The sequence below is a fragment of the Macaca nemestrina genome, chromosome 4 (genome assembly GCF_043159975.1).
Source record: "Macaca nemestrina isolate mMacNem1 chromosome 4, mMacNem.hap1, whole genome shotgun sequence".
Taxonomy (NCBI): Eukaryota; Metazoa; Chordata; class Mammalia; order Primates; family Cercopithecidae; genus Macaca; species Macaca nemestrina.
The window spans coordinates 73,037,742-73,053,930 of record NC_092128.1 but is presented as its reverse complement, the minus strand read 5'-3'; the positions used below and the strand labels follow the sequence as shown (position 1 = coordinate 73,053,930).

Genomic DNA, 16,189 nt, shown 5'->3' with positions numbered 1-16,189 from the left:
ATTGAATGATTCAAAACAGTTTAATGATGTAACTATTTATTAGATTGAGTATGAAATTACCAATATTTGATAATTTTTGTTTTGCAAAATTGATGAATCCATACGTTTTATCCCAATGCAAATGTGGAGACAATATGCTGGAATCTAGTGACAGTGGGGACTATTACCACCCCAGGCCCGAATGGACAAATGGAGGGAAAGGTGTATGAACCCAAAGACAGAAAGGTGGTGTGGTAAAGGAGGCCCTACGGAAACTGAGGACTTCTGTCTTAGGACACAGCCAGCCTGTGGCAACTCCACAAGAGGAAGTGGAGAAATAAATATCCCTTGTTCACTCACTCTCATCTTCCAGTCTCTACTGAGGGTCCCCATAGCTGAGCTCATCCAGAAACCAGAGGGCAAGGCAGCCCTGCTGGAGATGTACAGATTTATTTCTGTGGGCCCAGGGTAGTGGGAGCAGGATAGAAAGTGCATCTGGAAGCACAGATAGAAGCTACCTAGCTCGCAGTGAAGGGCCAAGGGATATTTTCATTTTTGTTTCTCTGCTTAACTGTGTTATGCAAGCATCTGTAGATAGCCTCATCTTTCAAAACTGGCATTTGACAATTCTGCCAACCCAATAACTAAAATGTGTGAAATCTGCCCAGAGCATGCATCCTATGTAACAGTGGCATGGCATGGGAAAGCAGCTTAATTTAGCTTCTAATGGCTCCACAGTGTTAATAATTTTTGCAGTATGAATATATGCAGAGAGACATTATAATCTATCTTTTAAAACCATGGCATCTGTTATCAGAGACAAAGTCCCATCTTACCTGCAGAATAATGTGACCAAATGTGTTTATCTTGATGAATTTTCCTTTTTAATGTCAATTGATTTAATCTGTGCAATATCCCAGCAACGGGTGGAATTATCCCCATTTTTAAAGTTGAGGAAACTGAGGCTTGGTGAGAGCAAGTGTCCCTCGAACCATGAGTACTTAAGGATGGGATTCAAACCCAGACCTATCTCACACAGGAGCCAACCTCTCTCTTCTTTACCACTTGGTACTCTTCATTGTCTTTATTTATTGCCCTAGAAAGATATGTTCTTAATGAAATGGGCTCAGTCATTCCAAAATGATGGCTGCCCGTAACCAGACATGCCCGCTACAGTTAATTAGGGAAGCTGGCCCCCACTGAGATGAAAACAGAAGTAGAAGCAATTAACTAAGAATCTCTCTGCAGAGAACAGTCACATCGTGGTTCTCCATTTCCCATTAAGAGTGGAAACTATAGGAAAGTTACTCTCTGTAGGGAGTAGGCCAAGAAATGAGGCTTCAGTTTTTGAATAATCAACCACATTGATCTGGGAGCATGCTCAGTCACATTGCGAAGTATCATAAATTCTTGAATAGACTCTTTCTCCTCTTCTTTTGGGAGTTTCAAACCCATGTCTCCCTGTCTCCCACCTATAAATGTAAAAGGGACTTCTTATCCACTGCGAGATCTTGTTCAACCTATCTTCCTATAATAGTCAAAATTCAGGATTTTTCTGAGTTTGCTATTAAATTATAGAAACCATGTAGCTTTATGCATCAAGTGAGAATAATAAAAACTGCTCTACTCACTTCCCAGTGGTTGTCCTGGAGCCTAAAGAAGCATAAAGCTTTTCAAAACCCCCGAGGGCCTAATATTGCAAGTGATTGCTCACAAGGTTGCTGTCAACTCTCGCCTTATGACTAACTCCCTAGGTCTCTGTCCTTGACTTTTCCAACAAATCTGTTACTCTATTAATTGCTCTTGGCAGTCTCATTCATTGTCATTGCTAGATGTTTCCACTTTCATAGGCCTTTTAGGGGTGGACCTGCCCAGGGGCTCTGCCAGCCACAGCACATAGGCTGTCCCCCAGCCACCACTAAGTCAAACCACATATGCCCTGCAGCTCCTCTGTTGTCTAGTAACCTTTAATAAACCCCATAAGCAGGTGTCTAGGGACCTGGCTCTGCCACTATGCACCTGATTTCCTAGGAGAATATGAGTGTGAGATTCAGAAAGCCAGAGAAATTAACAGGAAACTTTCCTCTGAGTATGGAGGAGTGAGATTGATTCACCCAAACACATTAGGCATTCTTAAAGTAAGTTTGAAAGAAAGGAAAGCAGCTTATCTTTATGGCATGAGTAGCACCTGGTTCTTCCAATCAGTGTATTTTTAACCTAACAGACTTGATGTTTTTAGCTATGCAAGAATGAACTTCCTAAGAAAAAATGATAAAACATTTTAAAAATAGAATTTTATCCAATCAGTCAAATACTTATTGACCACCAAAAATGTAATCCCTCGCAATGAGCCAAGTCTAACATGGAAATAGCTTTGTGAGTTTTGCAACCACACGTATGGGGTTTAGTCACATTTTTATCTATTTCAAACTGTATTTTTTCCACAAAACACGAAGAGGCAAAAAATTTGGACATTTTTCTCTATATGCTTAAAAGAGTCCATTTCCCTCTGAAGTTAGACAAAATGAAAACAAGCCACCAATAACAAGCCATTTACAATTATCAATGGGACACTATCATATGTGAGAACACACTGTGCCTCTTGCATATTTTCAAATGTCTGTTTCTTCCGTAAGAGAAAATCTGGAAACATATATCCCTCCTCAAATACATATAAATAGCATAGACTGAAACAAAATAACTACAATGACAAAACTTAATTCATGTCTGTAAATTGTGAAGCATACACTTCACCCAGAGGAAATAAACTAGGCTATTTGTTTTTAGTACTTTCTCAGTGTTAAAATAACACAGTCATTGTTTTCCAATGAGAGTGCTGTTAGATCTCTTATCTAACCCTCCCTATACAAGCAACATAGGGTTGCTGTCTCTAGGCATGGGAAAGTCAGTTTAAGAAAGGGAAGGAAATAATTCTCAAGGAGACATGTTTTATACATTATTCATCCTAAAAACTGGTTATGTGCCACCACCAAGAGAGACACACATGGTGAAATTTGTATTGTATTTCACCTTGAAAATGCACATTCTGCCATAAATGCATTCATAGAAGTCCAATTTCTTGAGTATCTTTTCCCATCCAAAAGATTATTAAAGTAGATTACAGTTGAAACTGTAAATTCAGGTATCATGAAAGCAGTTTTCCCCATTGTAATAGATTTCTTTATAAAGGGGATAAACAAGAACTAGAAAAGATTTTGCTGCTATTGTCAAGACCTATCTTTTCTGGGAATAGAATTCTTCACTTCTAAAGATACAGGCAAAAGAGTATCCAAAGGCTGAGAATCATGTCATGAACATTACTAAGTCACGTGCAGAATCATATATTTAAAATTACTTGAAATAAATTATTTTAAATACTGATTTTTTCTTGAAAAACTGACACTCCAGAATACACTAGATTAAGGTCCTCCCTAGCCAAGAAAAGTAGAGACAAGGAAAAGAAGAAGAAGAAGAAGGGAGAAGGGAGAAGGGAGGAAGGAGGAAGGAAGAAAGAAAAGCAGCCAAAAAAAATTGGGGAAAGAGAAGTTATTGGACATTGTCAATCTACAAATATTTATTGAAATTGCAACTAACATGAGAATGACAACCACAGTCATAAATTTTAAAAAAGTGTATCTATCAGCATGTCATCTGTCAGTATTCAGGCATATGTTTTCTTCAAAAAAAAAATGAAATTTTTAAAGACACTTCGTTCTTAAGCAAACTAAAGACAGACAGAGGGGTGGGTTTTTTGTGTGTGTTTATAGTTGTTGTTGTTGTTGTTTTTTGCTTGTTTTCATTTTGGACCAATTCAAGGTCACTGAATCAGCAATCATTTTCCTCACCAATGCCCATGGGAATATAGAGGAAGGCTGCCTCATCCCAAATATTGTCACACTATTTCTATGAGTTTTTTGTTGTTGTTGTTGTTGTTATTTTGTTGAGGGTAAGGAAAACACACACACACACACACACACACACGCACACACACACAATGCCCTGTCCTCACTGTCAGTGGAGAATCCCTGTGGATCTGTGGTCCTTTTCCCATTTAATTGTTTCTTCCCTGGGTAGTTTTTGGAAAGTTATATTATCTCCTGAACGGCCAAGGGTGAGAATCTTATTCCTTCCACGTTCTTTTTTTTTAAAAAAGTTAAACTCAGAATAACTCATGGCATAAAGAAGGGCTGAATACATCCTCAGTTTATTGAGTGATGTGAAAATTGCCCATTGTTATTTGCGTCATTTGAGCATTTCATTTCCATAATATCTGAAATGTTATTTTATTTTTTTGTTCTATGTGCTCATTCGATGATCTTCATGTAGAAAGTCAGGAGGCAGAATTAAAAGCATTGTTCTTGCTGCATCTAAAGGAAGCTAGCAGGATATTTGTCATTTTTTTAGAAATAAATTTCTCTCTGATTTTTTTATCTGGGTCTGAAAGGCACAATGCAGAAAGATTAGTTTTTACTGGAAACCTGAGCACTTTGCACCTCAGAAACTGAAACAATCTAGTCGTATTTTCTATAGCCTCTTATATAAGTAAAGTCAAATGAATTCCAAGTTCTGGAAAGCAACATGAATGTCTTCTAAACTTTATTTTTTCAGGACAATTGAGCCACCAGGCTATGTCAGAGCTTCTTCTTAGGTAGGCACAGGAAGATTAGCTTAGAATGGATGCTCAGAGCCAAGACACTAGAGAAGACAAAACCCAGGGTGGAAACTGGACTCCTGCCCAGTCCAAGGGAGGCTGGTGCAAGGGAGAATATATAAATATGAGAGAGGTAATCGTGATAGCAGAGTTTTTGAGATGAGTGGTCAATGGTAAATAAAACCAGATTGAAATGATCCATTTCAGTAGCTTATGGAAAAAAACTAGATTGGGGACGAAAGTGTATGATGCATTTGAAGGACAATGCAGAAAGAGTAATGCCAAGATGTGGTAATGGAATGAAGTATCCTACCCTAGCCATTTATGCTACTTCACTTTACTTGCATGTCAAAACCCATAAATGATCTTTTAACCAAGGTCACATGGTGCAGAAAAGTATAGAGGATTTCTTTATTCCTTTTTAAAGTTATTATTTATAATTGGATGCTTTCTCATACAGATTTGAAGGAGAATCTCTTCCTAAAGTGGATATAAACATATACCCATTCTCCAGTTTCCTTCATTTGGCCGATCTTGGTAGTACCACTACACATGAAATCAGTGACTTACAAATGGTATCTTATGACATGTTTTACATAGCAAGTCTTCATCTCAAAATTTGCAGTTAGCTTCCCCTGCTTTGAGAAGGCTGTCATGAATTTAGTGCAGAATTTGTTATATATCTGTTTTTATTGTCAAAGAGCTTCCAATTGAGATGCTAGAGGTTTTGCATGCTCTGTTAGGGTATGTTGAATCATTGCTGGAAAGTTGTGAAGTGACACTCGAATTTGATATTTGTTGTGCTTAGCTGGATTAGTCCAAATTACATTATTGTTCTTGCTGAACTGCAGGATCTAAATCCTCGCTCTTCTACTTAACAGATTAATCTTTAATATTAAGTTACTTAACCTCACCGTACCTTACTTTCCTAATGGAGATCATAATAGTACCTTTCTCTTAAAGCTGTCTATGAAAAATAAGCCAGTATTCCTAAAGTCCACAAAACATCGTCTGGCACACAACTCTCAAAATCAGCTATCATTATTTGTATTATCATTGTTAGCTTTATCATTAGGGCTTTATCACCTGTCAATTACTAACCGTCGCACCTTGTTCATTTCTGTGTGATACAGCACAGGAGGTGTGAAACTCAGAGCATTTGTAAAACACTGCTTGATTCTAAAAGGGACTAAGTATAAAAGTAGAATACACATATGTAGAGGCTTGTAAATCACAAATAACCTCAAGAGCTGTGGTCTGAACATATACAGCTAAATCAATGGTGGCTTGAGAATCCCCAGTGAAGGGTGATATAAGACTCTCACTATACCGTATAGAGAACAAACCCTGAGAGTAGTAAGTGGTTAACTTTTATTCCCCTACCACATTTATTTGTTGTTGTTGTTGTTTTGTTTTTTAATCAGAATTGTGTATAGCCTACCCTTCTGTTTGCTCTGGCATTGTCTTCCTAACACTTCCAAAGTGCTTCTTTTGCCAATTTCAGGACCATCTCCCACTGTACTTATCTCAGATGAGACTTTGTTCTCCAGTGTTTGTTTTTAATTCTTTCCCTAAACACACCAAATGACAACTACGCAGTTCCACAAAGTCAAACTCATTTTCTCTGAGACTTTATCAGGAATCATCTCAAGATTGCACAACAGACTCACTTTTAATTGAAAATGTTACATCCTTAAATTCCTCTGAGGAAAGATTGCAGCACTTTCCTACATAGCTGCTTACTGCTAGACTTTCTGATGAGGTTTCTACTTCATTCAGCTGGCTTTAAAGACTGTACAAGTTGACAGTTTACCAGGTGAGATGAGGGTCTTTTTGTCCCTTAGTTTATCAACTGAACTGGCATTTTGACAAAGAGGTCTGTAATTCCTCCTTATGAGGTTTTAAAATATATGTGAATCAAAGTCAGGGTGTTTCTCATTGCACTGTGAGTTTACTGCAACAGGAGTTTACAACAGGAGTTGCAGTAAATTCACTGCAACAAGTACTGAGGAGGCCCTCTCTGAACCCTAAATTCTTCCAAGACATGGTCTGCATCAGCATCACCTGGGCTTCGGTTAGAGATGCACAATCTCATGTAGGCTTTTACATGGGCATCTTGCATGGAGTTGAGGTTTGGGGTACAGGTCCTGTCACCCGGGTAGTGAGCATAGTACCCAATAGTTGGTTTCTCAACCCACATCGTCCTCTCTCCCTCTTGCCTCTACTAGTCCCCAGTCTCTGTTGTTTCCATGTTTATGTTCTTGTGTGATCAATGTTTAACTCTCACTTATAAAAGACAACATGTGATACTTGGTTTCCTGTTCTTGCATTAATTAAGATAATGGCCTCCAGAAGCATTTATGTTGCTGCAGAGGACATTATCTCATTCTTTCTTATGTCTACATGGTATTCCATGGTGTATATATATCTTCTGTATCTATAATAAAAGGAGAACTTTAAAAAACTAAAAAATAAAATTAAAATATTATTACGTTTAAATAAATAAATAAGAAATGCAGAATCTCAAGCCCCACACCACACCTTATGAATCAGAATCTCAAATTCTTTCTCATGGACAAGGGCAGACTGGTGGAAAACGAAACTTATGTGATGACCCCATGAAGTGGGACCCTTTCCTTTTTTTTTTTTAGGTTTGTTTGCTCTGTAATTGCTCTTTTTCTGAGGAAACACAGTTTGGGATGGAAGGATGGAGAGAACGGACTCTGAGTATATTTGATTCAGACAAAGCTTATTTTCTTTTAATTGAAATGATAAGGGGAGCAGAAAAGGACAAGCTTTTAAATGAGCCCCATGTAAAAATGTTCATTGTAGAAAAAATATTCAATTGCATACATAAATAGTACTTCAATGGCAAGCATCCTTCTTAGTGTCACATGTAATTGAATTCGGCTGATAAATAAGCCTTGCATGTCTTCTTTATGAGAAAAAGTGCTTATGGGTTTTACATGTAATAAGTTCAAGGGCTTTGAAAAGTTCTGGATGATTTGCATGCAGTGTAAATAATTTAAAAATGTGAACTATTGTTACGAAGTGAAAGCAAGTATACTATCAAAATTTAACTACAATGTTTACAGGCAACTATATTTTTAAATATTTTATTTGAGCATTATCTCAAGACCAGAAAGGCATTAACATAAACTACAAATCATGAAGGCAGGAAGTGTCTCAGAAAAAAAAAGTGTTACAACTAAATAGATAAACTGGGGGGAAAAGATTACTCCTGAAATGTAGATGGACTGTTATTGAGCTACATATCCTGTAATATCTGAATAATATAAGACCTACTTTTTGAAGAAAATTGTTTTATTTAAAATTTCCCATATGATTACCCTACTACCATAATTTTCATGTGATGTTACAGAGTATATATTACAGTGGTTCATTATCTAAAATTGATTAAAAACAAAATGGTGATGGCTGAATAGCTCCTGTCTAGCAAAAACCTCTCACAGATAACAACTACAAACCCTGAACAAAATATAAAAAGAAATTATCTGAAGATCCTGGATAGAGACCAAGACAGGGAGATGCTAGAAAGAAGATGAGACTTTAAAATGGAAATAGTTGTGAGTAGAGTTCCCATGGTTTTATCCCTTTCCAGGACAGGTAAAACTCTGATAGAAAACTCTCAATTTTACTGACTTGAATAATAGAAGACAGAATTTAGGCCAACTACAGCTCCCCAAAAGTGAAGGAAATAAATCTCAAAAAGAAGAGAGTCAGAGAAGACGGTCCTCAGATTCTGTGTATACACTTATGTGTGGTCTTTTACTGACCCCATAACCATGTGAATGTGAAGGAGCCCATGAGCATGTCACACTTGTTCAATATGTATTTTTTAGTGTATGAATGAAAGGATGATCTAGTAGCCATATCCTTCATAAAACATTCCAACAAGCTAGAATACCCCATATCAAATTTATTTACTTTAAGAGGTCTGACAGAGAAAAACAGAACATCTCAAGGTAGGGCACCTTTACTAATCTTTAAAGGAGCTTTTTCCATTGTCCCATTGTTTGACATTTGAAAGTTTTTTAACACTTGAGTAATGAACCACAGTAAACTTTGTTTCAGATGAAAAGTGTTCTTTTATGTTGTAAAGCGAAAGGATAGATGGAAAAGGATAGCTTAAAGAATGCTACTAAACGGTGCAAATGGCCATTGAATATTCACATGCCCTTTGGACAGTCTTTGTGTATACCCAAAGGCACATATGCATGCCCAGTCTGAAGACCATAGTTCAAAGGGAAATAACTGTTCGACCACGACTGCAGGGGATAAATGACAGTGTATAGCAGACCTTAGGGACTGCTATCCTCTAAAGAACCCACACTGGAAACCTAGAAAAACTTGACAAAAATTTAAGATGCCCCCACAGGAATTCACCCAGCATTTTAAGTTTTCTGATGTCAGCAGCCTGACCCCTGCAGGTATGTACTGATCTTTGCAGACATTTGTAAGAATTAATGGGCTGTTAGGTTAAAAGTTCCCTGGAATTTATTTGTCAGATCATAGATAAGCAGCTCTTGTTTGGATACTTGATAAAATAATATTGAATTAGGAGTTAAAATATTTTCAATAGAACAACATTATAAACACTACCAAAAGCCATATTCATTTTGATTTAATAAGCAACTGCTGCTCACTCTCTATATAAATATTATTGGGTTTAAGTCCTGAGGGTGGAGATGGAAGAGGCAGCAGAGATAAAAATGGATCAGGTAGAAACATATTTAACAGCAATTACAAGTTCACTCAATATGTAATCTAGATATACATTAAATAAAACTTAATAAAAAAAATTAACCTGACCAATTTAACCAACATAGACCATAAATCTTTACTATTCAGCCTCTCTTAAAATGTCTATTTCTTCAGGTAAAGTATTTAGAAATTGACTTATTGATTCGTCTTCACCTGCTCAGGTAAACATCACTTCACACTCTTCCTTCTGTGCTAAAGTGAACTGATGAGAAAACGTTTTTAGAAGCTTCAGGGAAATGTAAATAATTATCTTTAATCATTAGAGATCATGCTGAACATATAGCAAAGTTTATTTCTGTTTTGAAACAAAACTTGGCAGAAATAATATTGGCAGCTTTGATTCAGTGCAAAGTATTTTGGAGTTGGTACTCTTTAGACCATTTCAAAATAATTTTTAAATATTTTATTTATTAATATGTTTGTATAGTGGGGTATGTGGTTTTAGTTGTTTGCTGTAAGTTTCCAAACATATTTATTTGGCCCCCTAATAACTAAAGAAACGGGGAAGATACTCTTCAGGATCTTCATTTTGCCTCAGTTTTGTCCATGTGAATTTGAAAAGTAAATTAATAGTCAGTCACTTCTTTTACTATAAAGTAACCTATATTGCAGCCCCAAAAATAGAAAATAGAAAAGTTGGAAGAAGAGTAGAATGTGTGTGACTTTGGCAGAATCTGCTAATCTGTTACTTGTAAATTTTCACACAAACTGGGTAGATTATTTAATATTAATAACACAAGCCCTACTAGTTTGATCCATTTTTTCTCCTCTGACTTAACTGAGAAGAGAATTTTTAACTGTCTTAAAGTAGGCTACAAAAATTACCTTTTCTAGAAATCATTGTACATTGTGGCACTTATTTGTTTATGTATGTGTCTCCGCACCTGAAGGTAACTTCCTTGATTGCAAGCATTGAACTTTATTTTTGCAGCCCTAGCCCAGGATTGGACACAAAAATGCAAGCATAGTTACTGCATCAAACTTAGCCACCATTTTGAAAAACCAAAAGATCTTATCTAAAGTGTGCATTTTAATCAAATCCTGGCAGAATATAGGAAACATATGGCTATTCTTTTAAATTATCCTTTGCCAAATGTGTTTTACAGCAAAACAAAACTAAAACATCTCACAAAATTTTCCTTAATGTGTTATTATACCTAACCATATGAAATCAACACAGAAGTTGAATCTAATACCCCAATTTTACCAATGAGAGGGAGAAATTGCAGCTCTGTGTGTGTGTGTGTGTGTGTGTGTGTGAAAGCTAAGAGTTTTTGTGCACACAAAATGTATCATGAGAATTAAGTATACCCTGATAATGAAATATGCACAAGCTTGGCCGTTGCCAAAGTTTTCAGAGTGCTTACTTTTGGCAACACTTCCCTGGATCTTCTCTTTGTGAACCTGTCAAGATGGTAAATTTCTTAGGAATAGGGACTCTGACAACTTTGGATCTTCTAGCCTACTGCCTGCAATACAATACAAGCTCAATAAATATTTGATAAATCACATTCCAAATCTGCATTCTTTATGATCCCCCAACCCCTCAGTTTTCCTACTGTATGATTTCAGAGAGTGATAGGGTAAAATATGTGTGTAATCCCTTCCTAAGGTATTGGCATTTTAGTAAGGAAAACAGCTTTAAGCTAAAGAAATGAAACCATATGGCATTTCAGGCATTCTGAAGATGATGGAAGACATTCTGAAAGGCAAGATAGTATTCCTTAGCTCCCTGTTATACCTGGTAATAGGTCTGTGGTGCAAATGGTGCCAAGAATAGTTCATGGTGGATTTTCAATTGCTTAAAAGTAGGACATAGGCCATGATTATTGCTTTTCGTTGTTTTCACAGATCAGCTCTGGTCTCCTTTCTATTTCTCATACTGAAGGTCTTCCTCTACCCCCACCACAACAGAAAAACACCTCAAAACTTTGATTATCTATGATAAAGTTGCTCTTTTCTTAAAAAACAAAAATTCCAAAGCAGTTTACATTTGGAAGCACTCTTTGCTCCCTTATCAATGGTTCTTGAACATATTGCCACACAAGATTTCCTATGTTATGTAGATCAGAGGAATTTTCTTAAGTGCCCTTGAAAAATATAATAGGAAATAAATTCACTGCTGAGCATCTATCTTGTATAAAGTTTTAAGGTTGACTTGATTTATTAGATTAAGGAAAAACTGTTCTGTAATTCTGATTCCATTTTAATCAAATTATTATAAGCGCCCTTTGGGGCATTTTGTGGAAAAGATAGATTAAATAGTGTACCCAGTCAAAAAACTGAAGGATCCCTTCCACCTGAAAGTTACATACTGCTCAACAAACTGTATATTTTTATTAAAACATGAACTAGTAGTAAGGGCACTGAATAGTGTTACGACTCACTGAAGCCAAAGTGGATAGTATGGCTTTTATTTACATATCATTCACAGTGGCAATTATCTCTTTTATTGTTAATGAAGAAAATAAAATAGAGCATAACTTTCAAATTTTATCTACTTTTAGCTTCAAGTATTTCTTGTTTAACTTGGGAGTGATGCATTTATATTATTTGAATATAGATTTTTGTCTTGCAATTTGGGAGATCATACTACTTTAAACAAAATTACACTGGTGTGACTTACCTTTAGAAAGCTAGTGAAAAGTTACTTAGCTTATTTGATCTGAGAGTGACTTCCTTAATACCCCATGCTGCTAATTAGGAAACCATCTCAGAATGGCAGTAGGGACTAACCCTAATCAAGAGACCCCATCATTTTGTTTAATGCCTGGTTTATTCCACCCTTGATGGAAAGGTTATAGTTAAGTCAGGGGCTATATGACAATATCTTATTCATGCTGACACTCCCAGAGCTGGCTTAGTTCCTGGCTCATAGCAGGTGTTCCATAAATGTTTGTTCAATGCAACTGAATTACCTTGAATATCTTGGGCACAGGATTCTTAACCAGGGGCCTAAATTAGAAATTCTGGAAAATAGTTTGAAAACAAAAACAGAGATGAGGTATGGTTATGTGTATTTGTTAAAAAATTCTCAAGTGACACTGATAAACCACCTTAGTTATGAAACATTGATCTAAGTGCTAAACTATTTTTTGTGAAAAATTCTAATAGCTTGATCACCTGGATATTTCTAATTGTTTTCATGAGGTGTTTATTTCTAAAATGAATAGACTGGTGATTTTCAAAAATTTGTGTGAGCTTTTGAGGCCTTTAGCCTCCAAACAATATCTTACGTCAAACCCAAATATGGTCAATTCTCATTTTTATTCATGAATTTCACCTTTGAAAATTTGTTTTTTCCTATAATTATTTGTAACCCCCAAATCAATACTAGCAGATTCACTATCATTCACAGACACTCACAGAGTGTCCAGAAATTGGAGCCACCTGATGTGCAGCTCCCAGCTGAGGTTAAACAAGGCAATGCTCTGTGCCTTCTTGTTTCATTTCTCATACTATAAACAAATGTCCTTTTTGTGATCTATTTATTGCCAAGATTTTTACATTTTTATGAATTTTGTTGGTGATTTTACTGTTTTAAATAGCCCCCAAGCATAATATTGAAGTGCTGTATGGTGTTCCTAAGTACAAGAAAGCGGTGATGTGACTTACAGAGAATATGTGTGTGTCAGTGAAGTTTTCTTCAGGTAGAAGTTATAGTGCTATTGACAGAGTTCAGTGTGAATGAAGCAACAACATACGTTAAATAAGGTGTCTTTAAACAAAACACATAAAACAAAGTTAGCTATCGTTTGCTGGGTGAAAATGTTGTGACCAGAGGCTTATAGGAACCTAACCATGTGTTTCCCCTAGGAGCAATGGCTCAGTATTTGCTATTTCAGTTTTTGAAGCAACTTTATAGACCATAACTACTGAAAATAACAATAATTAACTGTATATAAAATTTGAAGCCAAAATTGCTCTGGGTGACAAAGGCATAAGACTATCATCTTTGTTCTCTTCCCATCTCCTTCTCCCCACGTGACAGCCTCCAAACCGTATGCTTAATTTCTGGATCCAGAAGGAATAGGACTTTTAAATAAGAATAGTCTTCCAAATGAATCCAGAGTAACAACTGAATTTCATATTTTACTTATATATTTGGGTGTTAGGTAAATATAGGAAGTACTTGCTTAGAAAATACAAAACTAACATTATATTAAATCAAATAATCCCAGTTAGGAAGGTAATCAGGTGGGGGGAAGGGAAGCCAGTGCTTTTCTGAGCCAAATAGAAATTACTTTTAGATTACCTGGTGTTTTTAATTATCTGCACCACTGTACCACTTTGGTCAGAATCAGAGGTTGATTCTACCTCTGACAATGCCATATCTGCCTTCTCCTGGGCCCAGGGGGCTTTTCCTTATGTTCAATAAACCCTGATAGAAAAGGAAACACAATATAATGTCTGTTGGCTCAGCACAACAGGTTCTGAGTAAATGAATTACTACTCTTACGCATTAAATAAAATGCATGGTTTGGAAAAGGTTGCTACAGTACTGAAAGTCACTTCATGGCTATCTTGCTTTTTAAGGAAAAGGCCTAAAATGCAGTGAAATTCAAAATAAGAAGCAACATAATGTAAAACAGAGTATTTGGTAAAATAATAGTAAAGCAAATAACTACTCCCTAATACCTAAGATTTTGAATGCTAAATTCTGTTGTCATTATTGTTGTTGTTATAGTTGTTAAGAGATCAGCACAGCTAAGTACCCTCAGTCAGGCATCCTCAGCTAGGGGCATTTTGCTCCCCAGGGGAGATTGGGCAACATCTGGAGACACTTTTGATTGTCAAGGGTGTGTGGGAGATGCTACTAATATCTAATGGATAGAAATTAGTTATACTGCTAAACTCCCAACAATATACAAGGCAGCCCCCATAACAACAACAAAAAACTACTCCAAAATGCTAATGTACCAAGATGAAAAATCCTATTCCAGGAGTGACTAGTGAATAAAAGTATTCCATTATGCAGTATAAGCAATGGTTATTTCTATACAGACAATATTGATCTGACTCTTCCAAGGGTATAGCTCCTATATCTGCACTGAGTTCTCAGCAAGGACGTCATCCTAATCTCTGTGCCCAGAGAGGGCTTGATCCCAATATGTAAACCAAGGCTCCCATATGAAAACAAAAGCATAAACAGCAGTTCAGCATATCTCCTGGGTTTAGATGTGAAATTTATCACCTGACTCTCTCCTCTTTCATGCTAAAGGGACATCATCAACAAATCAGTGAATTTCAGGAGGAGCATTAAAAATATCTGGGTTATTTGCTTCATTGACCATAGAAAAGGGGCCATAAAAGTCATGCATCAAATCCCTAGATAGTGCCTAAGATTATGAGTCTGACTAATTGAAGGAAAATGATCCCATCTGTGTAAGTCCCCAGAATGTAACAAGGAAGAACATTTTGTGGACTAGTTTTCCACTGGCTTATTTGGCTATTTACATGTAATACCAGTGATCTGTGCATTCACTCTGATTTGTGGGTATAGCGGGTGGCACATGTTTACAGATGCTTGGGAAACTGCCTTGCAAGCTGAATGTAGATACTTTGGCTTCTTTTCACATTTACTCTGTGTTCACTGCCAGATCTTTACCTGTGTCTTCCTCTGAGTATCTTCCTTTCTTTCTGACAGGTGAGCTGCAAGATTTTGCATTTTTTCCACCAGTACATGATGGCCTGCAACTATTTCTGGATGCTCTGTGAAGGGATCTATCTTCATACACTCATCGTCATGGCCGTGTTTACTGAGAAGCAACGCTTGCGGTGGTATTATCTCTTGGGCTGGGGTATGTATTTTCTGCAGCTAAGTTTTGAGCCACTTTCACCTCTGTCTGTATGCTTTCAGTCTTCTTCTAGTCTTGGTCTCAGAGAATAGAGTAAAGTCCCAGGTCCTTCAAGGAATGATGGAACACAGGTACTGGCAGGAGTTCAGTCTCCAAAAGACTTGTAGAAGCCCTTTAACAATCTCAATCCAACTGTGCTGACTTGAGGGTCTGCACAGAGAAGGAACGTATGACTATAAGGGTGACTTCCAAAGGGTGGCTTCAGGGAACAAACCTAGCTAATAATGGACACAAAACATTCCCTTATTGAGAGAAGATCTGATTAGGCCTCCTTCTGCTTTATTCATCACATTTGTAGAGCAAAGGAGAATTTCACCTTTTGAATTATGTACCTCCCCTATCCTGGCTTCATTTTCCTTCCTCAAAAACATTTCTTCCTGTCAATCCATCAGCAGGATTCCTCCAGTGAAAGCTCAGGAAGCGGAGTCCAGCTGAGAGGCAGATACAACCACATGGGCTTCCAAGTAGAGCCGGTGTGACATCACAGCACATGGCAATGGCTTGAGAAAGCTTAGGGCTGGATTGTTTAAGCTGTGGCTGCTTCTGTACAAACTAAGGGAGGGTGCTGAAGTCCTTCAGGGATGCTCTAGAATTGCTCCCTTTCCCCCAGGGCTGCTGAAAGTCCAGCTCCCCCTGGTGGAAGGGAACTGAACAGAAGGTGAGGCAATGAAAGAAAATTAAATGCTGCGATAAAAACACCTACTGCCTTATCAAAAAAAAAAGTTTCAGCCTTACTTTGAAACTTCTATACCAGAGGAGGAACTCGCGGGCCATCCCTCACTGACTATAGAGCCAAAGGCTTCTCTCACCACATCCATACCGCATGATGGGTGACTGTGACTCTGAGAGCAGAGGCTGTGGATGGCCTTCAACTAAGCTTGCCCTTTAATGCAGCAGGCTGGGGAGTCCCTCCAAA

General features: G+C 37.2%; 1 protein-coding gene across 1 annotated transcript in view; it reads left to right on the top strand.

Annotated features, from left to right (window-relative positions):
* LOC105475513 (calcitonin receptor) overlaps positions 1 to 16,189 on the top strand; it is a 151,190-nt gene that overhangs the window by 116,844 nt on the left and 18,157 nt on the right. The window contains exon 9 of the mRNA XM_011730844.2: positions 15,063 to 15,216. Coding sequence (XP_011729146.2) covers positions 15,063 to 15,216 — 154 coding nt within the window. The remainder of the gene's footprint in view (positions 1 to 15,062; positions 15,217 to 16,189) is intronic.